General features: G+C 48.3%; 1 protein-coding gene across 5 annotated transcripts in view; it reads left to right on the top strand.

Annotated features, from left to right (window-relative positions):
- Nucleotides 1-22,963, top strand: part of PCNX2 (pecanex 2) — a 242,855-nt gene that overhangs the window by 203,126 nt on the left and 16,766 nt on the right. For 4 of the 5 annotated variants that reach the window (XR_012490740.1, XM_019712884.2, XM_019712883.2 and 1 more), the window contains 3 exons: nt 1,010-1,263; nt 7,148-7,381; nt 15,812-15,924. Coding sequence is in view for 4 of the 5 variants with exons in the window: in XM_019712884.2 (XP_019568443.2) it covers nt 1,010-1,263; nt 7,148-7,381; nt 15,812-15,924 (601 nt within the window). In the remaining variant the exon portion in view is untranslated. Of the gene's footprint in view, nt 1-1,009; nt 1,264-7,147; nt 7,382-14,358; nt 14,593-15,811; nt 15,925-22,963 lie in introns of all 5 variants that reach the window. The other variant, XM_074316661.1, reaches the window with a different exon arrangement.

Below are 22,963 nucleotides of genomic sequence, written 5' to 3'. Positions count from 1 at the left end.
ATTATATCCCTTACAAACCCTAATGATAAGAAATCTGAAATAGCTGTGTTAATATCAGACTTCAAGATGAGGTGTGTAACTGAAATAAAGAAAAATGTTTCATAATGATTGAAGAGTCAATTCATCAAAAAGACATAACAGTCCACACTGTGCATACACCTCCGGCTGATTGTCTTACATGAGGCTAAAACACCAAATACTTTCCTGCAAGGCTCAGAAACAAGGCAACTCCCACCACTTCTACTCAGCCCCATACAGGAGGTCCCAGCCTGTGCATTGAGGTGCCCAAAAAATTAATAATAAAGTCATAAAGATTTTTAAAACTCCTCAAAAGTGTTGCCTATACTTACTGTCTCTGTTTTTTTTCTCCTCCTCTCTCTTGAATTCACTCCACTCGAGTGTCCCTCCCCCACCCATCGTTTCACTGCACGTTCTCTTGCAAACATCACAGTTCACCTCCATGTTGCCAAACCTGTTAATTCCTCATGTAACTTGACCTGTAAGCATCATTTGACATAGCCAATGATCCCTCTTCCTTGAAACTCTTTTTTACTTTCCTTTTGCTACTGACCTCACAGGCTATTCTGCTCACTCTGTTAGTATCACCTCACCTCCCCAGCCTCTAAATGTTGGCCTGCTCGGAGACCCGTTCTCCATGCTATGTGCACTCTCTCCCAGATTACTTTAAATAGCCCATTTGTCTGGATAATTTCCTTGATGTTCTAAATCTCCTCCAGAACCTCCCTCCTGAACTGCCCACTTGCTATCTCCATTTTGATTAACAATGGGCAGCAAAAACAACCACATACAAAAGCAAATTCCCAATCTTTCCACCGGCCTCCACAAACGCTGTTCCCCCTGCAGTCTTCCCCTTCTCAGGAAATGGCAACTTCATTTTTCATCTTGACCAGGTCAGAAAACTGAGCTTACTCTTCTCTCATCTTTTCGCCATCCCATCTCCAAATCGGTCAGCAAGTCCTGTAACTGTGTCCCGTTTGTGCTCTGCCAGGAACCTATTGCCAGCAGAGAGAGGTGGAAGCCATCATGGAAGGCGACGAGGATGACGGAGGATGCTGCTGCTGCAAACCGGGCCACCTACCACACCTGTTGTCCTGCAACGCAGCCTTTAACCTCCGCTGGCTCACCTGGGAGGTCACGCGGACGCAGTACATCCTGGAGGGCTACAGCGTCATAGACAACAACGCAGCCACCATGCTGCAGGTGTTCGACCTCCGCAGGCTCCTCGTCCGATACTATGTCAAGGTACCGCCCTGGGTCCCGGACACTCGGCTGGGGGTGATGGGGGCTGGATCAAGGGGCACCGGAAGAGCTTTGCAGACAGCCCGATTTTGAGGCTGCCCTTTGGCTTGTGGATCTGAGGCCCAGCTCAGTGTGGGAACCGCTGGTTTTGTGAGAAATTCCCGGGGGCTTTGCTTCAGCCTGAGGTTCATGTGCCCCGTCACATTCCAGGCCTGGGCTCTTGCCACTGTGTCCTCGCTTCTAACAGCACGCTGTGTGGTAACGGTGGTGATAGTAAACTGATACTCCCCAGCCTTGTTTCCACGCTGTGAGTGTCCACCCAGGTCCTCTGCTAAGGCCCACTGTAGACCTACAATTACTTTTTAGCTCATGATGGAAACTCAGAACCAGAGCCAGGTGATCCCATCAGGATTAGTATGACAGCCTTTTCCCCTCACTCATGTGGGGACTAATCACATATGTTTTCAGTCTCTCGGCACCCATGTCTGCCCAGTGTATATTCTACTCAGAAAACGTGCCGTTTGGAATAAGTCTCCTGTACAACAAGTGTGAGACATGACCGAGGATGCAGAGGGACAACTGGGCAAAGCTGTCTTCTAAAGGGAAGGGCCAGGGGAGGGCAGCCATGGCTGAGGAAGTCTTCATGGGAACCCCTGTTGTGGGCAGCAGTTTGCATGGTGGAAGTCCTGACGGTCCACATTTTAATGCCATTCAAAGTGAGGAAGCTCATCTGTCTGAGACCCCCAACTCCCTGCCAGCTGAGGCTGACACGTGGTCCAATAGAAATGAACAAATACAAAAAAAAGGGGTGACATGGGCGCCTGAAGTTTCAGGAGTTTCAAGCAACTGAAAAGGAAAACATTTCAAAATTCGGAATCGCTACAGTGGGGAGCACCAGTAGCTGCTGAAGTTTACAGGGATAGAAGGACCATGAAGATCAGAATGTTAAATAACTTCACCATCACACCCCAAGGTGATTGCAGCCAGGAATGTTTGTGAAACCCTTTTCTGGGGGAGAACATTTAAAACAGATTTAGCGGTTCATACTCACCTCCTTCGTGTGTTCTAGAAGGATGCAAAAATTTACATCAAAATCTCAACCACACTATAGCTGTTCTGCCCAGCTTCACGTCATCTGGGGAAGATCTGGAAAGTGAATCAGGGACTTGTGACCTCGTGCCTCCCAGCTCTGTGGCTCGTCCCCTCAGCCATGATAAAAGAGACTGCAAGAAGATTTTCACACAGTCAACTCTGGGCACACTCGGCATGTCAGCTGGTATTAGATTTGGCAGAGGGCCATGAGGTAACTAGCACACACGTCAGACGTGTCTTTCTCTCACACACAGACGAAGGCTGGTGTGGCAACTCTGCTCCAGAAGTCCTCGGACCCAGGTGCCTTCAGCTCCCAGTTCCACCACGTAAAGTGCCCCCCCTCTTACGCTCCAGGCTTAGTCGGATGGAGGGAAGGACACAGAAGATGAGTGCCAGGGCCTTCACCAGCTGATCCTTAAGAAGGTCCCTGGTCGGCCTCAGTATGCTGCTGCTGTATCCCATTGGTTGGAAGGTGTCAGATGCCAGCTACAGGGGTCTGGAAAGTGTAGCCTGGGCAGTGACAGACCCAGATAGAAACTATGCTCATGGAAGGAGAAACTGTTAAATGGCAGCCAGCTCTCTCTGGCACCTCCCTCAAAAAGCAGAGAAAGGGTAGAGTATTCCCGTTAGTTCAAAGGTGGCTACGGGTTGGGGCCATTGCAGGAGGGCTGGACCCAGGGGCTGATGGGTCATAGGGGCTGGTGGGCCCATGAAGCAAGTGGCCAGAAGTTCACTCTGGAGGGGCAGGTGGGGCCAGCAGTGTGGACCTAGACGGCCACACAGACGAGCCCTGGAGCTAAACATTTCCTTCTCGCCTCAAGAAGAGGTGACTCATTGGTTCACCATCCAGAACCCTCCACTGTTGTTTCTAACTGGGTTTGACCCCCTTTCACAGCAGGTGCACACACTTGCTGTGCTCCCCACCCCACCCCGGCACTGCTGCACCCTCCCCTGCTGCACTCCCCTGGCTCAGCCCCCATGCTCACAACCTGGGCTCTTCCCAGGTGAGTCACAGGCAGCACTTCCTCACCGGCTGCCCTACCCTGACATTCACCCCCCCTTGCACTGCAATGTCTCCACTTCACCTTCTGGCGGCTCCCTAAGCAGAGGAGCCACACACCCCTGCTTCCTATTTGGGTCCCCAGAACGCGTGTGATGCCTTGCTTGTGGAAATACCCAGCATTTTTTGGACGAATGAACAAAGGTCCCAGATAATGTGGGATTGAGTCAGGGCCATGCAGTCTGGACAGATGACATCCAGATGTCAGCAAGGGTCTCAGGGACCTGCTCCAGACAGTAGTTGCAAAAATGGGGTTCAATGCTGAGCCAGTTCTCTGAATCTGGAGCTCCCCATAAACGGCCTTTCCATGGGCCAGCAGGCCACCTCAAGTGGCAGAAAAGGGACAGAGAAGGCAGGAGGTGCCTCTCTGGGTCCCCTGCTGGCTTTTCCAGAGGCCTTGGGCACGCCATGCACCTGCTTTTGATGCCCCTACCTCTGCCCCCCCGCCTTCCTTTGGGCTGTTAATTAATGTTCATCTTTCTCCTCTCCTATCACTAGAAACCTGCCTCCCAGTCCCCTATGTGTTATCTAAAATGGCACTTTGCAATCTGCTAAACAAATCCAGGGTCATGTACAAAGGGCAGAGGGCTGAAGGGGCCCCTGAACTTGCCGGTAATAGTTAGCTTGTGAGAAAACGATGCCCTTGACTCTGTTTTCAAAGGCAGGGGACTGATGCTAACATGAGAGTTTCAGGCAGGGTAGGAGAGACGCACAGTGTGACGGTTTGTTCCCCAACGGGCACTTCTCACCGGCCAGGGGCAGACCTGTGGCATCCAGTCCTCAGACAGCCAGGTGAAATTTTCTATAGGTTCTGGGCACATCCTGTCCAGAAATTCTGATTCTATGGGCCCAGGGAGGCACCTGAGCGCCTGTATTTTTAAATGAGTTTCCTAAGTGATTTGATATACAACTAGGCTTGGGCACCACTACAGACATATTTATGCCCAAGAGAAACAGAATTTTCTCAACTCCAAAGCAGTAAGCAGGATGGGCAGAGATTTGTAGGCAGATGGGTCCCCACAGTTAATTCCTGGCATGTTGGCACACAGGCCTATCCAGGCATGGCCGTCTCTAAACAGCGGGCTCCCTGCTCCCCGCCCCTCTGGTGAGGGGTCGCTCTGATCTTGCCCTCATTCCCCTGTGCAGTTAGTTCAAGGAGATCTCCAGACTGCCGAGAGGCTGTTAGAACAGAAGAAATGGCATTTTAGGGTAAAGATGAATGGATATATCCTTCCTTGGTCTTGGTTACATGGTGAACTATTTTGCCTTTGTAGCTCTGAATTGCTTCACATTTCACGAGTTCAGTTTTGCTCTTTTTATGAATTTTTTTTTATTGGACAAGCGAATCAAAAGGAAAAAGAGTTTGGAATAATGCCTTCGCATAAAAGAATTCCTTTTTTTTTTTTTTAATCTCCTAATAAACTGGGTCAGTTCCCCCACCTTCCCTGAATATATTTGAAATCATTTCGTTCCTGACGACTTGAGGTTTCCTCCTGTGCCTCCTCCATTTATTCATGCTTCAAACCCTCTTTGCAGTCCAGACATCAGCCTTCTGCGAGGGCCTGGTGTTCCTGCGGCCATTGTCTCTGCCTGACTCCTGGAGACAGGAGATGAGCTTATCGCTGGGCTTGCAGAATGAGGAGTGGAAAACCAGGACGTGTTGGTCTCCCTGCCAGGGGCCCTTCCTGGAAGGAGCTGTCTGATAGGGTGCCTGATCTGCAATTAAAATGAGAAACCGGGAGAATCCTGCTGGAGGAGCCAAACGTGGTGAATTAATTCAGAAGAGGTCCTGCTTTCAGCACGGATCAGGGTCTACGCAATTGATTTTCACCATCCTTACTTATCAGTTTTACTTAGTATTGTACCCATCTCTTCCTGACAGACTCGGAAGGTTTTCCCACTGTTCACTGTTCGTTGACATGTCTCCCTGACAGAATTTCTGCCCAAATGAAGTGGAAATGGAGTATGGTTTGCAACTAGTTGGGGTGGTTCTGTTTTCTCCTGGTGAGAGGACTGGGTCCCTCCCATGCACAGGAAAACTGGGCATGGAGCTGGGCTTGTTCTCCAAGGTCAGCACTGCAGGATTTTGCCAGAACTAGAGGAGAAAGCTTTAACTTCTGTGATTTGAGCTATTCTGCCTTCATCTCGAGGGGTTGTTTTAGTTCCTCGCTAGAAAGGAATGGAAAGGTAAACGTTCGTCTTCTGATTTGTTTGTTATTCCATCTGGGACACGTGATCAGGACATATTGGAGAAGACTAGACCAGATGTTTACTAGGCCAGATGTTTAGACAGACCACTTTTCTTTTTTCCTTTTGTCATTGTCAGCTGAGAAGTGGTGACTGTGGCTGTGGCCAGTTGTCATTTGCTTGTGACTTTGGGCTGACTATTTAAACTGCCAGCTCACAGGAGTTTTAAGGTGACTAGACATCAGAGAAGGCCCAGAGTTGGAATTTACACCTCAGTTGTGCCCTCTGGGTCTCTTGTCCCCTCACCCTTGCTTCAGACCTCAGCTTGGCTGCTGTCACTGTGGCCTCAGGCTTGGTGGGTAACAAGTGACAGATGCCAAAGGTAGCTGTTATTATTTCTTTGTAGTGCCTGCCAGGCCACAGGCGAAGTGCTCCACACCCATTTCTCATTTTAAACCTCAAAGCAGTGATGAAAAGCGGCCTCCATAGCGCCTGTTTCTCCCTCCTCTGCTTTCGGCTTCCTTTGGCTTCTTCTTCCCTCCCTCCTGACCCTGGAGGGATGTCTTAGGGCCAGCACAAGTGTCCTGGGCACTGTACTACAGAGGTGGGGGAACCTGTGAATTCCTGGATTCTATTTATTGTCTGGATGTCATTTCTCCGCCCCCCCCCCTCCCAGTTTGGGGACAGGAGGACTGGAGACTGTAGAGAACATTGGCCACTCTTGGTCATGACAGCAGAGTGAGGCTGGCCAGGCATTTGCCCACATCCAGCTACCGTGTGTGTCTGTCTGCTCACCTGCTCACTCTCCTGAGATAACCTGCAAGCAGGCACCTCGGCCACCAATGACCAGGTTCCACATCCCAGCCAAAGGGATTGCCGTTTCCTGTGTCACACTTTTACTTCTCCGGGCCAGGTGCTAGCCTTTTGGAAAGATGGATGCATTCAAGACTACAAGCTGGCCTTCAATAAAGCTGTGACTCTGAATAATAAAGTCTGAGGGTGGCGTTTTCCCCACTGGGCCTCTTAAGTAGAGTGTCTGAAGGAGAAGAACGTGGCTTGTCTGTGAGCACATCACAGACGTCCTCTGTCTGGGCACCCAGGATTACGTGTGCATGTGTGTGACCACAATTTTACAGCTTAAGTACTTCCCGGAGGACTCTGCTGACTTAGCTCATTCTACACTCTGGCTGGGGCCAGAAGAGCGTTTCCCAGTCTCGTTCAGCTGGCTCAGCTTAGCCCGGCGTCCACAGAAGCTGTGGTAAGCCATGGGTGCTTTCATGTGCTTCCCTCAGAAAGGATGGGGCTGGCTGGCGTTCTTTCTCCCCACAGAAAGTCTGTTCTGGTACATTCTATGAGCATTCTGTTTTCACACTGCCCTCTCCCTACAGTGACCCTTAAGAGAACATTTCAGAATGTCTCAAGTGGACCACCCCCCATGGGGATTTCATGTCTCATATTTCTCTGATCTCAATTTCCTTTATGAGATATAACAAATGGAAAGTCTTTCTGGCTTTAGAATGGCTGAAAAATCTTGCTTTCTCTCTACAGAGTATAATATACTACATGGTAACATCCCCCAAACTCCTCTCCTGGATCAAAAATGAGTCTCTCCTGAAGTCCCTGCAGCCGTTTGCCAAGTGGCATTACATCGAGCGTGACCTTGCAACGTTCAACATCAACATTGACGACGACTACGTTCCATGTCTCCAGGGGGTCACACGCGCCAGCTACTGTAACGTCTATCTCGAATGGATCCAGTACTGTGCGCAGAAAAGACAAGAGGTAGGGAGGGGCTGGACGCATGAACATCAGGTTCAAAAACAAGGAAACGTGTAAAGCCCATCTCTTTCCTACCCTCCCCGACAGACTGCAATACAATAAAGGAGAGAAAAACCATTGGTATGTGGATAGATGCCTGTTTAACGACTAAGCAGAATTAAGTGGCAGAATTTAAGTGCCACGACTCCCATGAAGGAGCCTTGCAGGTATATTTTCCCTGTACACTGGACTCAGGATCGGGCAGTCCTAAGTCTCTGTCATAGCTTTAAAACTTTGGAAACTTCTTAGTTGAAAGTTGCTTTTTGAGATTTCTGCACAACGTGTATCTGTGGGAAATCGGGGGGATTTACTGCACATACTGAATCGTGGACAAGAAATTCTGTTTAACAATCATATAGTCCATGTTCCTCCTCAATTATGTTTCTCGTGCATCAGCTCCTGTGCTGAGGACGCTGCTGGAGATGAACGCAGCCTCTGAGACCCAAACCAAGGACAGTGACAGCTTATAAATGAGAGGGGGAGGGCAGGCAAGAAGGAGGAGCAAGGGGAGGTAAACAAAGGGGGCAGTGGGCTGACCCAGCGGTGGCTTCCTCTTTCCTCAGTTGGGTCATGAAATCATTTCATTTTTCTTGCAAAAGACATTTTGACTTTAATTTCTTCTGCCCTTCCCCCCGCCACGTTTTTTAAGCTGACTCTGGATGACTCCCTTAATCTAGTGGTTGATTGTGAACCTATGATCACTCAGGGGGCCTCCTCATTGTAGGGATAACAGAAACCCTCATCTGACCTTGATTCCTGTACTTCTCTCCCTGCTAGATGTGCAACTCCCCTGCGTTGCATAGTGTGAAGGTGGTCAGTGGGTAGAGAGGTAGGCAGTGGGCAGTGTGAGCATGGGCAGTGCAGTGGGCAGTGGGCAGTGTGAGGGTGGGCAGTGGGAAGTGAGGAGGGCAGTGGGCAGTGGGGAGGGCGGTGACAGTGAGGTGGGCAGTGGGCAGTGAGGAGGGCGGTGACAGTGAGGAGGGCGGTGACAGTGAGGTGGGCAGTGGGCAGTGAGGAGGGCGGTGACAGTGAGGTGGGCAGTGACAGTGAGGAGGGCAGTGACAGTGAAGTGGGCAGTGACAGTGAGGAGGGCAGTGACAGTGAAGTGGGCAGTGACAGTGAGGAGGGCAGTGACAGTGAGGAGGGCAGTGACAGTGAGGAGGGCAGTGACAGTGAGGAGGGCAGTGACAGTGAGGCGGGCAGTGGGCAGTGAGGAGGGCGGTGACAGTGAGGTGGGCAGTGACAGTGATGTGGGCCGTGACAGTGAGGTGGGCAGTGACAGTGATGTGGGCAGTGACAGTGAGGAGGGCAGTGACAGTGAAGTGGGCAGTGACAGTGAGGAGGGCAGTGACAGTGAGGAGGGCAGTGACAGTGAGGAGGGCGGTGACAGTGAGGTGGACCGTGACAGTGAGGTGGGCAGTGACAGTTATGTGGATAGTGAGGAGGGCAGTGACAGTGATGTGGGCTGTGACAGTGAGGTGGGCAGTGACAGTGATGTGGATAGTGAGGAGGGCAGTGACAGTGATGTGGGCCGTGACAGTGAGGAGGGCAGTGACAATGAGGAGGGCAGTGACAGTGATGTGGATAGTGAGGAGGGCAGTGACAGTGAAGTGGGCAGTGACAGTGAGGAGGGCAGTGACAGTGAGGAGGGCAGTGACAGTGAGGAGGGCAGTGACAGTGAGGAGGGCAGTGACAGTGAGGAGGGCAGTGACAGTGAGGAGGGCAGTGACAGTGAAGTGGGCAGTGACAGTGAGGAGGGCAGTGACAGTGAAGTGGGCAGTGACAGTGAGGAGGGCAGTGACAGTGAAGTGGGCAGTGACAGTGAGGAGGGCAGTGACAGTGAAGTGGGCAGTGACAGTGAGGAGGGCAGTGACAGGAGTTTCAAGCAACTGAAAAGGAAAACATTTCAAAATTCGGAATCGCTACAGTGGGGAGCACCAGTAGCTGCTGAAGTTTACAGGGATAGAAGGACCATGAAGATCAGAATGTTAAATAACTTCACCATCACACCCCAAGGTGATTGCAGCCAGGAATGTTTGTGAAACCCTTTTCTGGGGGAGAACATTTAAAACAGATTTAGCGGTTCATACTCACCTCCTTCGTGTGTTCTAGAAGGATGCAAAAATTTACATCAAAATCTCAACCACACTATAGCTGTTCTGCCCAGCTTCACGTCATCTGGGGAAGATCTGGAAAGTGAATCAGGGACTTGTGACCTCGTGCCTCCCAGCTCTGTGGCTCGTCCCCTCAGCCATGATAAAAGAGACTGCAAGAAGATTTTCACACAGTCAACTCTGGGCACACTCGGCATGTCAGCTGGTATTAGATTTGGCAGAGGGCCATGAGGTAACTAGCACACACGTCAGACGTGTCTTTCTCTCACACACAGACGAAGGCTGGTGTGGCAACTCTGCTCCAGAAGTCCTCGGACCCAGGTGCCTTCAGCTCCCAGTTCCACCACGTAAAGTGCCCCCCCTCTTACGCTCCAGGCTTAGTCAGATGGAGGGAAGGACACAGAAGATGAGTGCCAGGGCCTTCACCAGCTGATCCTTAAGAAGGTCCCTGGTCGGCCTCAGTATGCTGCTGCTGTATCCCATTGGTTGGAAGGTGTCAGATGCCAGCTACAGGGGTCTGGAAAGTGTAGCCTGGGCAGTGACAGACCCAGATAGAAACTATGCTCATGGAAGGAGAAACTGTTAAATGGCAGCCAGCTCTCTCTGGCACCTCCCTCAAAAAGCAGAGAAAGGGTAGAGTATTCCCTTTAGTTCAAAGGTGGCTACGGGTTGGGGCCATTGCAGGAGGGCTGGACCCAGGGGCTGATGGGTCATAGGGGCTGGTGGGCCCATGAAGCAAGTGGCCAGGAGTTCACTCTGGAGGGGCAGGTGGGGCCAGCAGTGTGGACCTAGACGGCCACACAGACGAGCCCTGGAGCTAAACATTTCCTTCTCGCCTCAAGAAGAGGTGACTCATTGGTTCACCATCCAGAACCCTCCACTGTTGTTTCTAACTGGGTTTGACCCCCTTTCACAGCAGGTGCACACACTTGCTGTGCTCCCCACCCCACCCCGGCACTGCTGCACCCTCCCCTGCTGCACTCCCCTGGCTCAGCCCCCATGCTCACAACCTGGGCTCTTCCCAGGTGAGTCACAGGCAGCACTTCCTCACCTGCTGCCCTACCCTGACATTCACCTCCCCTTGCACTGCAACGTCTCCACTTCACCTTCTGGCGGCTCCCTAAGCAGAGGAGGCACACACCCCTGCTTCCTATTTGGGTCCCCAGAACGCGTGTGATGCCTTGCTTGTGGAGATACCCAGCATTTTTTGGACGAATGAACAAAGGTCCCAGATAATGTGGGATTGAGTCAGGGCCATGCAGTCTGGACAGATGACATCCAGATGTCAGCAAGGGTCTCAGGGACCTGCTCCAGACAGTAGTTGCAAAAATGGGGTTCAATGCTGAGCCAGTTCTCTGAATCTGGAGCTCCCCATAAACGGCCTTTCCATGGGCCAGCAGGCCACCTCAAGTGGCAGAAAAGGGACAGAGAAGGCAGGAGGTGCCCTCTCTGGGTCCCCCTGCTGGCTTTTCCAGAGGCCTTGGGCACGCCATGCACCTGCTTTTTGATGCCCCTACCTCTGCCCCGCCCCCCGCCTTCCTTTGGGCTGTTAATTAATGTTCATCTTTCTCCTCTCCTATCACTAGAAACCTGCCTCCCAGTCCCCTATGTGTTATCTAAAATGGCACTTTGCAATCTGCTAAACAAATCCAGGGTCATGTACAAAGGGCAGAGGGCTGAAGGGGGCCCCTGAACTTGCCGGTAATAGTTAGCTTGTGAGAAAACGATGCCCTTGACTCTGTTTTCAAAGGCAGGGGACTGATGCTAACATGAGAGTTTCAGGCAGGGTAGGAGAGACGCACAGTGTGACGGTTTGTTCCCCAACGGGGCACTTCTCACCGGCCAGGGGCAGACCTGTGGCATCCAGTCCTCAGACAGCCAGGTGAAATTTTCTATAGGTTCTGGGCACATCCTGTCCAGAAATTCTGATTCTATGGGCCCAGGGAGGCACCTGAGCGCCTGTATTTTTAAATGAGTTTCCTAAGTGATTTGATATACAACTAGGCTTGGGCACCACTACAGACATATTTAAGCCCAAGAGAAACAGAATTTTCTCAACTCCAAAGCAGTAAGCAGGATGGGCAGAGATTTGTAGGCAGATGGGTCCCCACAGTTAATTCCTGGCATGTTGGCACACAGGCCTATCCAGGCATGGCCGTCTCTAAACAGCGGGCTCCCTGCTCCCCGCCCCTCTGGTGAGGGGTCGCTCTGATCTTGCCCTCATTCCCCTGTGCAGTTAGTTCAAGGAGATCTCCAGACTGCCGAGAGGCTGTTAGAACAGAAGAAATGGCATTTTAGGGTAAAGATGAATGGATATATCCTTCCTTGGTCTTGGTTACATGGTGAACTATTTTGCCTTTGTAGCTCTGAATTGCTTCACATTTCACGAGTTCAGTTTTGCTCTTTTTATGAATTTTTTTTTATTGGACAAGCGAATCAAAAGGAAAAAGAGTTTGGAATAATGCCTTCGCATAAAAGAATTCCTTTTTTTTTTTTTTAATCTCCTAATAAACTGGGTCAGTTCCCCCACCTTCCCTGAATATATTTGAAATCATTTCGTTCCTGACGACTTGAGGTTTCCTCCTGTGCCTCCTCCATTTATTCATGCTTCAAACCCTCTTTGCAGTCCAGACATCAGCCTTCTGCGAGGGCCTGGTGTTCCTGCGGCCATTGTCTCTGCCTGACTCCTGGAGACAGGAGATGAGCTTATCGCTGGGCTTGCAGAATGAGGAGTGGAAAACCAGGACGTGTTGGTCTCCCTGCCAGGGGCCCTTCCTGGAAGGAGCTGTCTGATAGGGTGCCTGATCTGCAATTAAAATGAGAAACCGGGAGAATCCTGCTGGAGGAGCCAAACGTGGTGAATTAATTCAGAAGAGGTCCTGCTTTCAGCACGGATCAGGGTCTACGCAATTGATTTTCACCATCCTTACTTATCAGTTTTACTTAGTATTGTACCCATCTCTTCCTGACAGACTGGAAGGTTTTCCCACTGTTCACTGTTCGTTGACATGTCTCCCTGACAGAATTTCTGCCCAAATGAAGTGGAAATGGAGTATGGTTTGCAACTAGTTGGGGTGGTTCTGTTTTCTCCTGGTGAGAGGACTGGGTCCCTCCCATGCACAGGAAAACTGGGCATGGAGCTGGGCTTGTTCTCCAAGGTCAGCACTGCAGGATTTTGCCAGAACTAGAGGAGAAAGCTTTAACTTCTGTGATTTGAGCTATTCTGCCTTCATCTCGAGGGGTTGTTTTAGTTCCTCGCTAGAAAGGAATGGAAAGGTAAACGTTAGTCTTCTGATTTGTTTGTTATTCCATCTGGGACACGTGATCAGGACATATTGGAGAAGACTAGACCAGATGTTTACTAGGCCAGATGTTTAGACAGACCACTTTTCTTTTTTCCTTTTGTCATTGTCAGCTGAGAAGTGGTGACTGTGGCTGTGGCCAGTTGTCATTTGCTTGTGACTTTGGGCTGACTATTTAAACTGCCAGCTCACAGGAGTTTTAAGGTGACTAGACATCAGAGAAGGCCCAGAGTTGGAATTTACACCTCAGTTGTGCCCTCTGGGTCTCTTGTCCCCTCACCCTTGCTTCAGACCTCAGCTTGGCTGCTGTCACTGCGGCCTCAGGCTTGGTGGGTAACAAGTGACAGATGCCAAAGGTAGCTGTTATTATTTCTTTGTAGTGCCTGCCAGGCCACAGGCGAAGTGCTCCACACCCATTTCTCATTTTAAACCTCAAAGCAGTGATGGAAAGCGGCCTCCATAGCGCCTGTTTCTCCCTCCTCTGCTTTCGGCTTCCTTTGGCTTCTTCTTCCCTCCCTCCTGACCCTGGAGGGATGTCTTAGGGCCAGCACAAGTGTCCTGGGCGCTGTACTACAGAGGTGGGGGAACCTGTGAATTCCTGGATTCTACTTATTGTCTGGATGTCATTTCTCCGCCCCCCCCCCTCCCAGTTTGGGGACAGGAGGACTGGAGACTGTAGAGAACATTGGCCACTCTTGGTCGTGACAGCAGAGTGAGGCTGGCCAGGCATTTGCCCACATCCAGCTACCGTGTGTGTCTGTCTGCTCACCTGCTCACTCTCCTGAGATAACCTGCAAGCAGGCACCTCGGCCACCAATGACCAGGTTCCACATCCCAGCCAAAGGGATTGCCGTTTCCTGTGTCACACTTTTACTTCTCCGGGCCAGGTGCTAGCCTTTTGGAAAGATGGATGCATTCGAAGACTACAAGCTGGCCTTCAATAAAGCTGTGACTCTGAATAATAAAGTCTGAGGGTGGCGTTTTCCCCACTGGGCCTCTTAAGTAGAGTGTCTGAAGGAGAAGAACGTGGCTTGTCTGTGAGCACATCACAGACGTCCTCTGTCTGGGCACCCAGGATTACGTGTGCATGTGTGTGACCACAATTTTACAGCTTAAGTACTTCCCCGGAGGACTCTGCTGACTTAGCTCATTCTACACTCTGGCTGGGGCCAGAAGAGCGTTTCCCAGTCTCGTTCAGCTGGCTCAGCTTAGCCCGGCGTCCACAGAAGCTGTGGTAAGCCATGGGTGCTTTCATGTGCTTCCCTCAGAAAGGATGGGGCTGGCTGGCGTTCTTTCTCCCCACAGAAAGTCTGTTCTGGTACATTCTATGAGCATTCTGTTTTCACACTGCCCTCTCCCCTACAGTGACCCTTAAGAGAACATTTCAGAATGTCTCAAGTGGACCACCCCCCATGGGGATTTCATGTCTCATATTTCTCTGATCTCAATTTCCTTTATGAGATATAACAAATGGAAAGTCTTTCTGGCTTTAGAATGGCTGAAAAATCTTGCTTTCTCTCTGCAGAGTATAATATACTACATGGTAACATCCCCCAAACTCCTCTCCTGGATCAAAAATGAGTCTCTCCTGAAGTCCCTGCAGCCGTTTGCCAAGTGGCATTACATCGAGCGTGACCTTGCAACGTTCAACATCAACATTGACGACGACTACGTTCCGTGTCTCCAGGGGGTCACACGCGCCAGCTACTGTAACGTCTATCTCGAATGGATCCAGTACTGTGCGCGGAAAAGACAAGAGGTAGGGAGGGGCTGGACGCGTGAACATCAGGTTCAAAAACAAGGAAACGTGTAAAGCCCATCTCTTTCCTACCCTCCCCGACAGACTGCAATACAATAAAGGAGAGAAAAACCATTGGTATGTGGATAAATGCCTGTTTAACGACTAAGCAGAATTAAGTGGCAGAATTTAAGTGCCACGACTCCCATGAAGGAGCCTTGCAGGTATATTTTCCCTGTACACTGGACTCAGGATCGGGCAGTCCTAAGTCTCTGTCACAGCTTTAAAACTTTGGAAACTTCTTAGTTGAAAGTTGCTTTTTGAGATTTCTGCACAACGTGTATCTGTGGGAAATCGGGGGGATTTACTGCACATACTGAATCGTGGACAAGAAATTCTGTTTAACAATCATATAGTCCATGTTCCTCCTCAATTATGTTTCTCGTGCATCAGCTCCTGTGCTGAGGACGCTGCTGGAGATGAACGCAGCCTCTGAGACCCAAACCAAGGACAGTGACAGCTTATAAATGAGAGGGGGAGGGCAGGCAAGAAGGAGGAGCAAGGGGAGGTAAACAAAGGGGGCAGTGGGCTGACCCAGCGGTGGCTTCCTCTTTCCTCAGTTGGGTCATGAAATCATTTCATTTTTCTTGCAAAAGACATTTTGACTTTAATTTCTTCTGCCCTTCCCCCCGCCACGTTTTTTAAGCTGACTCTGGATGACTCCCTTAATCTAGTGGTTGATTGTGAACCTGTGATCACTCAGGGGGCCTCCTCATTGTAGGGATAACAGAAACCCTCATCTGACCTTGATTCCTGTACTTCTCTCCCTGCTAGATGTGCAACTCCCCTGCGTTGCATAGTGTGAAGGTGGTCAGTGGGTAGAGAGGTAGGCAGTGGGCAGTGTGAGGGTGGGCAGTGACAGTGAGGTGGGCATCCAGCTGACTCTAAGTCCTGACCGTCTTTATGACCTAAAGCGCCATATTCAAAATCCCAGGGAATCAGGTCAGCAAGCTCCATGTTACCCCTCTCCTCCCCTAAGTTATCTTCTCGTGAAATGTTTCCTCATGTCCGTCCACAAGAGAGCGTGCTTCAGGAAACAGTGTCCCCACCCCCGGGAATGGGGACGGGATGACCCCAGTGGGCACTTTAAAAGCCTCCTGTAAGTAACTGGCTGCACTGGGGAGGCTGTGCTGTGCGCTGGCCCCTGTGCGCCAGCTGAATTAACATCCTTGCTCTTCAGCCCTCAAAGGCCCTGGACAGTGACGAGGACTCTCCGTTAGTGACCCTCACCTTCGCCCTGTGCATCCTTGGGAGGAGAGCTCTGGGAACAGCCGCGCACAGCGTCGCTCTCAGGTACCTGGCACTGGCATTGCATGTTTCTGACAGATTATTTTCCCCCATTTTCTTTATTTTAAATTTGGACTGCGTATACTTCTTTCAGATAGTGCTTTCCATAATAAATCATGTTGGGCCTGCAAGAAGACTCTCTTGATCTCTGTGATCTTTTCGAGTACAAGATTTGGGAATGGCCCTAATGTGAACCGGCAAAACCCCGGAATAATGGATACGGGGGCTTGAGTGTTACAAGGGGCCTGGCAGGTTTGCTGGGAAGATTACGTTAAATCATACAGATGAGTGTCTAGCAAAATTAATGCTCGATGTTCGTTTCTTTTCCCTGTTTTTTCTCACATTCATGCTCTAGTCGAGACCCTACTTGCCTGTCTCTGGGGCTTTGATTAATGGGAGGCCTCTTCTCCTGCTTTTTCAAACTCTCGTTCTATTGGACCTTCCCCCTCTGTGTGTAAACAGCCAGTTTCTCCTTTTGAAGAACCAACACAAAATTAAGCTCACTCCTGGCTCTTTCACCCTCCCTCCTATCACTGAGGTCTTCTCTTGCATTCACAAAGAGCTCTTGACCGTTCATTCCCAAGTGAGACGCTCAGCGCCCCCACTGCCCCCTGCCAGTGTGCCCTCTGCTCCTGGGACTCTGGCAAAACTGCTCTGATGGATTTCACCTGTCGCCTTCTCTTCATCCAAACCGATGGCCATTTCACAGACTCCTCCGATGGCATCTAGCACCATGGACCATGTTCTGAACTCTGCCTGTCCACTAGCATCACCCGAATGTGCATGTTCACGTCTCCTGAGGGGATTTCAAATCTCCTGGCTCCCAGGCCCTACTCCACCAGAACCTCGGTGGGTGGACTAGCACCAGGATTTGTACAGCTCGCTGGGGGATTTCAGCACATGGCCAAGGTCGAGAATCATGCAGAACGAGGGAGCCTAAAAAAAAAAAAAAGAAAAAAGAAAGTTCTATTAGCCTCCCTCCTTGGTTTCTCCTCTCCTTGGACTTTCTTCAGGGTTTCTGTATTGTATTGTTGACACAATGCTGTGCAAAAGGGGTCCTGCAGATACCTGACTTGAGTGAGTTTTGTGTTACGAGGTTGGATTCCAAGCTTCTCAGGGGCAAAGCCCACTTGTGTCTTTATTTAACAACCCTCACAACGGCTGTTAGGGAAACAAGTCCAGGGGGATTGTCGACTGTTTGCATGTACCCTTCCTGCAGGGGACAGGGGTGGGGCATTACTGGTGGCAGCTGTGGAAAAGAATCATCAGTTGTTTGTTGTGAATGGATAAGGGAGAAGGGGTGTGATTGACAGTCCTGGTCATTTCTCGCTGGAGGAGTGGCCTTGAGTCACTGAGAGGGAAAGGTAAGGACCGAGGTAATAAGAATTGGTGACATTAGCTACTGTTTCCACTCCCACATCTCAGAATGCTATGATTATCTTACAGGTGAGAAGGGCTACCTGACTTACCTTAAGTATTGAGTTCACACTGATGCTGACAGGTGAATCCCCAGAGTGGGGACTCAAGTCCTGGACCTAGAAGGTTCGTGGCTTCATGTAGGAAAGAATTCAAACGTGAACTGATACAGAGTTTAAAGTGAAAATAAGTTTATTTAACAGAGAGTAATAAAAGGCCACCCCACCCACCCCCCCACCCCCCCAAACCCCCCAGACGGGGTCACGGTCTCTAATCACTAGTGAAAGAGAGACCCCCTCCGCCCATTCAGGTAGGGCTTATATGTGTTTCTCGTTTCTATGGGAAATTTCTTGGTATGGGGAAAAGGAGGAAAGCATAATGCTAAGTTTATCTTTCACTTCTGCAAGGTGCCAGAAGAATAGGGGCAGGTTTATCTTTAGCTTTTGTAAGGTACAGCCTGTGGCTGGTTTGTCATAGGTTTAATTACAGGAATTGCCATCGCAATGGAATCTCTTTGCTCACTAGGCCTGGATGGTCTGTTCTGTGTGATAAACGTCTGCCTGAGTTCTATGTCTCAGAGCACGTAGGCAGCAAGCTTGGAATCCAACCTCCTAGTTCCTTCTTCTATGGAAACAGTCCTCATGGCCCTTCCCAACATGAATACCTGATGTAGGAAATACTCTGGGAGAAGCTGAGTGACCTCCAGCCTCCCTTCCCTCCCACTGGGCTCAGCCTCATGCTAGACCCAGGCAGCTCCCTCGTAGTCGTCGGCCATTTGAAAGCCTAACAGAAGGCTAGTGGGTGGCGTTGTAACCCAGGACTATGTGGCTGATAGACAACACTCTTTGAGGAGGGCTTCAGAGGATGGGGGGTCTGAAATCACAAAATCAGTCTTCAGGTACTCAGAGCATCCACATACATGTTCTTTGATTTGACCAATCTGAAGTTTCTTGAATAAATTTCAAATTTTCTTTACAAATTGCACATGAAATGCTTCAAAGATTTCAGTCTTTCAGTTCCAATCTACGATACTTTCAAAGACTTCTTCAAGTTTGTTCTTTGTGTGACTTGTTCAGAGTCCTGCTCCAGGTGTTTCTTGCTTGGTCTGCTTTATTTATTTTTTCCTTGATTAAGCATCATGCCTACCAGCTGCTTTTTTCAACCTTGTTTTGATGGGATTTCCTTTGTTTCAAACAGCTCCTCATACTCCATGGCAGCTCTACTTTTTCCAGACAGTGGTGAGATAAATCTGGGAACGCTCCTCTTGGTATTCCAGAGGAAGGTGTGATTACTGGGGACTGGTTCACTTTCCTAAGGGGTCCCACAGCACAGTGCTTTCACTTCAGCCTTTGACTTGCAGGAGGTAACTGATTTTCCGCGCTGCCCCAGGCCAGTGGGTCAGGGTGACGTCCATGGAGTTCTGACTTCCTTGGCTATGTCACGGGGACAGAGACGGATACTGTGAGGGGGAGGCTAGAGCCTAACAGGACCCCACCTCTGCTTCAGCCAAACAGCTGTGCTCCACTTTCCATATGCTGGAGTTCAATACATGTGTTTGCTTGCAAAAAATGCTACCAGAGCTCAAAAAATTTTTATAACATAATTTTTATAGATACTGTTAAATTGCTCACCAAAAAAGCTGTCACAGGCTGTATTCTCACCAAGAGTGTGGTGCCATACCCTCACTAATGCTGGGTAGTCAATCTTTTAAATTTTTCTAGTCTCGTGGATGAAAAATATCTCATTCTTATTTGAATTTCCATGTCCATTATTAATAGTGAGGGTAACAATCTTTTTACATATTTATTGGTCAGTTATATTTTTTTATGTGAATTGTCTGTACACTTATCTACTTTACCCATTTTTGTTAGGTACATACTGGTTTTTAGGAGCAATTTGTAAATTTGCTAAAATATTTTCTAGCAAGGTACTTGTGTCTTTGATAATTATTTATGACATCTTTTTAAATTTTTTATTTCACTATTTCTCAATTTTGTGTCTTTCTTAAACCTGTTTTTGCAGCTCCAGGGTATAAAAATACCAGCCTCCCTTTTCCTCTGATACTTCTGTACTTTTATTTCTTTCAATTTAGTTTTTGAATCCTGTTGGGTCTTGGAATTTGATTTGATTCCACTTACTAGCTATCTTGTTACTGTGTCATTCTGGCAGAGGACACGAGACGCCTGGGTCAGAGACAAAGAACTTCACTGCGCACAGCACAGCATCAGTCTATTTGTGTCAGTTCTCCTGGCCCCCAAACCCACTGGGCTCAGGGATGAGTTTACAGAACCAGCTATTTTATAGCAAAGAATGATGCTATTAACCCCGTAAGGGTGCTCGCTGCAAATAGAACTCTGCGGAGCGGCGTGGGCCTTGCATTCAAGGCAAACCCGTAGGCTGTGATGGAGAATAATGGGACCCATAGAGTATAGGCTCCCAACAACTCCACAGAAAATATACTGTCTGCATACATGGTGGGAATTAGGGATCCCAGTGTTTTTCCCAAATGGATGGCTGATAGTTCAACACTGTTTACTAAGTAGCTCATAGTTAGTTACTTAGTGAAAATCACCACAAACTTGAAATACCAAGTTGTCACACACTACATCCCCATACATATGATGTGCTCCTCAATTCCCACTTCTGTTAGAGTGATCCATTTCTCTACTCTTACAACAAAACCATACAGTTTGTTTTACTAGAGTGATGCATTGTTTGGTATCTGATAATCTCAGTCTGCTCGTCTTTCTTTTTTTTCTTATCTTTTGTAGTTTCATGAGGGGGTGCTATTCTTGTGTATTTTGTCCTCAGGTAAAATTTAGAATCACATTCTATGAAATCCTCTGTTGGAATTTTGATTGAGATCGTATTGAATTTACAAGTTAATTCAAGAAAAAAATGGACATCATTCAATAATATGGTGTACTTTGCAATCATTCAGTTTTTTTAATGTCTTTTGGTAACATTTTATTATTTTTTTGAGATTTGTAATCTCTTAGTGGATTTATTTCTAGGTATTTTATAGTTTTATTGTGATTTTTAATAGATTTTTTTTGCTGTCACATTTTCTATTTTTTTTATATTGACCTCCTTCTGGGCACCTCTACTGAGTTCTATCATAAACATAATATGTCAATTAATTGTCTTTGATTTTTCTGGTAGAAAGATATATTTGCAAATAACATCAATTTTGGCTTTTTCTTTTCTATAACAATCCTTTTCCTTGTTTCATTGGCTATGACCTCCAGTGCAGTGTTGGAAGTGGGCATCTGTATTTGTTTCCTATTGCTGCTGTCACATATTAGCACAAACATGGTGGCCTAAAGCAATACAAATTATTACGTTACAGTCTGGAGGCCACAAGTCCAAAAGGGGCTTCCTTCGGCTAAAATCAAGGTGTCGGCAGGGCTATGTTCCTGCAGGAGGCTCTGAGGGGCCAGCCCGTCCCATTCCAGAGGCTGCCTGCGGTCCAGGCCCGTCTTCTGTCTTCAGAGTCAGTGCTGCAGCATCTGCAAACCTCCTTCTGACCCAAACTACCTCTCCCACTTCCCTCTCTCACCTATAAGGACCCCTGTGATGACGTTGGGCCCACCCCAGATAGTCCAGGACAATACCCCCATGTCAGAATTCTCAGCCACATCTGCAAAGTCCCTTTGCCGTGTAAGGTAATATGTTCACAGCTCAGGATTAGGGTGTTCATGTCTTTTGGGCTATTATTCTGCCTATCACAGTAGCCTTGTCTTAATCCAGACATCCATGGGGGCAAGTGTAATACGTTAGCATTAAAAAAAGGTGTTTAGGTTTCTATTAGACCATTTTTATCAAGACAGGGAGTTTGCTTCTCTTTCTAGCTGGCTAAAACTTTTATCAGGAAAGGATGTTGAATTCTTTTAAAATTGGAGACACACATTCCGATGATCTTCTTCTCTTTAAATCTACTAATGTAATGAGTTATTTTAATAGAGTTCTTCGTGCTGAAATCTCCTTACAATTCTGAGATAAGCTCTAGTTGGTCATGATATATTATTATTTTTACACAATGATGGATTCAATTTTCTAATATTTTATTTCATATAATTATATCTATGTTCATACCTTTATGAATGGCTCGTGTGTGTGCATGCGTGTATGTGTGCGTGTTTGTGTGTGTGTGTGTGTGCGTGTGTGTATGTGTACTCTGTCCTTGTATAATTTTAAAATCAGGAATATGCCCTTAGGTACTTATGAGACCTAACAAGTCATTCTCATACATTTAATGTTAAAGAGTAACTTACGATTTTGGACACTGACTCCCCAGGTAAATCTTATACAACAGTCTAATGTCGCTCACACACTCTGCTTCATTTGATGGATCTGTAAGGGACATAGTTTGACTTTATGACAGTGACACAGCTCTGATGAACAATCCTTCAGCAATAAAAATATGTGCATGCCAAACTAGGGAGGATGAGTAAGTGAGAATCATCTTAAATGATAAGCTGAGTACAAGTGAACAAAAGAGAACAAGTCTATAAAATGTCTTCAAATAAAATAAAATGTCGATATGCTATGGAGATAGAATGGATTAATATGGATGTGACAAGCAAACACTGATCATTTTGGAAATTTGGAGTTTGGGGCATATCTCCTGTGGAGAACTATGACCCCCGCTGAAGAAAGGCATACAAATATAATGGGATGTTTCAGTAGGAAGTCAGAATATTTTCACTGACCTCAGAGGCTAAGAGGTGGCTCGGTTACCATCTTCAGGTTCATGGAAGGTAATAAGCAGATCCAGCCGGTGCTCTGTTTATACATAAAAGGTTAGGACATGTCTGCATTTCATAGCAGCAACATGTTTGCTTGCAGAAGAAATTTTGCTGATTCTTGAACTAGAATAGCCTTCCAAGAGGATAGAAACTCAAAATAAATGTAATCTTGAAAAGTGACAGGTAAACAAGCCAGCCCAAGATGTGCTACGCCAAGCCATGTGCTGGAGGCTGAGCTCTGACATATGACCTTGTGGCAGGAGGTCACTGTCATGGTCTGAGGTCGCATCTACCATTTACTCACCCCTCTCACCCACAGTGGACAGAGAAAAATAGTGCTGTTCAGAAACCCAAGACATAACCTCGGCTTCTCTTCCCAATCTTCTGTTGGAGATGAGGCGCCAAACGGGCCAGACATCAGACTGGATCATATTACGGACAAGATTGAGGGCCACTTGCCAGACTGGGGTTGGAAACTCAGAAATCAGGATCTAAAGAGAAATAGATAAAGAAAACATGAGGTAAGATTCTGACCTAGGAGATACAAGTTAGGTCATCAAGCTAAAACCAGAATCTTGGAGCAGGGGGAAATACATAAGTCTAAAGCATAAGAAAAGATTATAACCTAGAAAAATGAGTGAGAATTTCTGGGACCTTAAATTGTAACACCGTGGGAAAGCCTGCTTCTGCCTGGGCCTGGAGTCCAGGCTCAGCTCTACAACCCCAGGCCCCTGGCTTCTCTGAAATGTCTGCACATCAGTAGGAGACACCCAGGCTCTCTGGTGCTTTGAACCCCAAACCCCATTGCACCTCACAATTGGGTGCCTTGTTCAGAATATAGAGCTGGGCCCCCTTCCAAACTGCCAGCTGAGAATCTCTGG

This window comes from Rhinolophus sinicus, linkage group LG12 (assembly GCF_036562045.2).
Source record: "Rhinolophus sinicus isolate RSC01 linkage group LG12, ASM3656204v1, whole genome shotgun sequence".
Classification (NCBI taxonomy): Eukaryota; Metazoa; Chordata; class Mammalia; order Chiroptera; family Rhinolophidae; genus Rhinolophus; species Rhinolophus sinicus.
The sequence above is the reverse complement of the archived record's forward strand: the minus strand, read 5'-3'. Positions and strand labels throughout refer to the sequence as shown.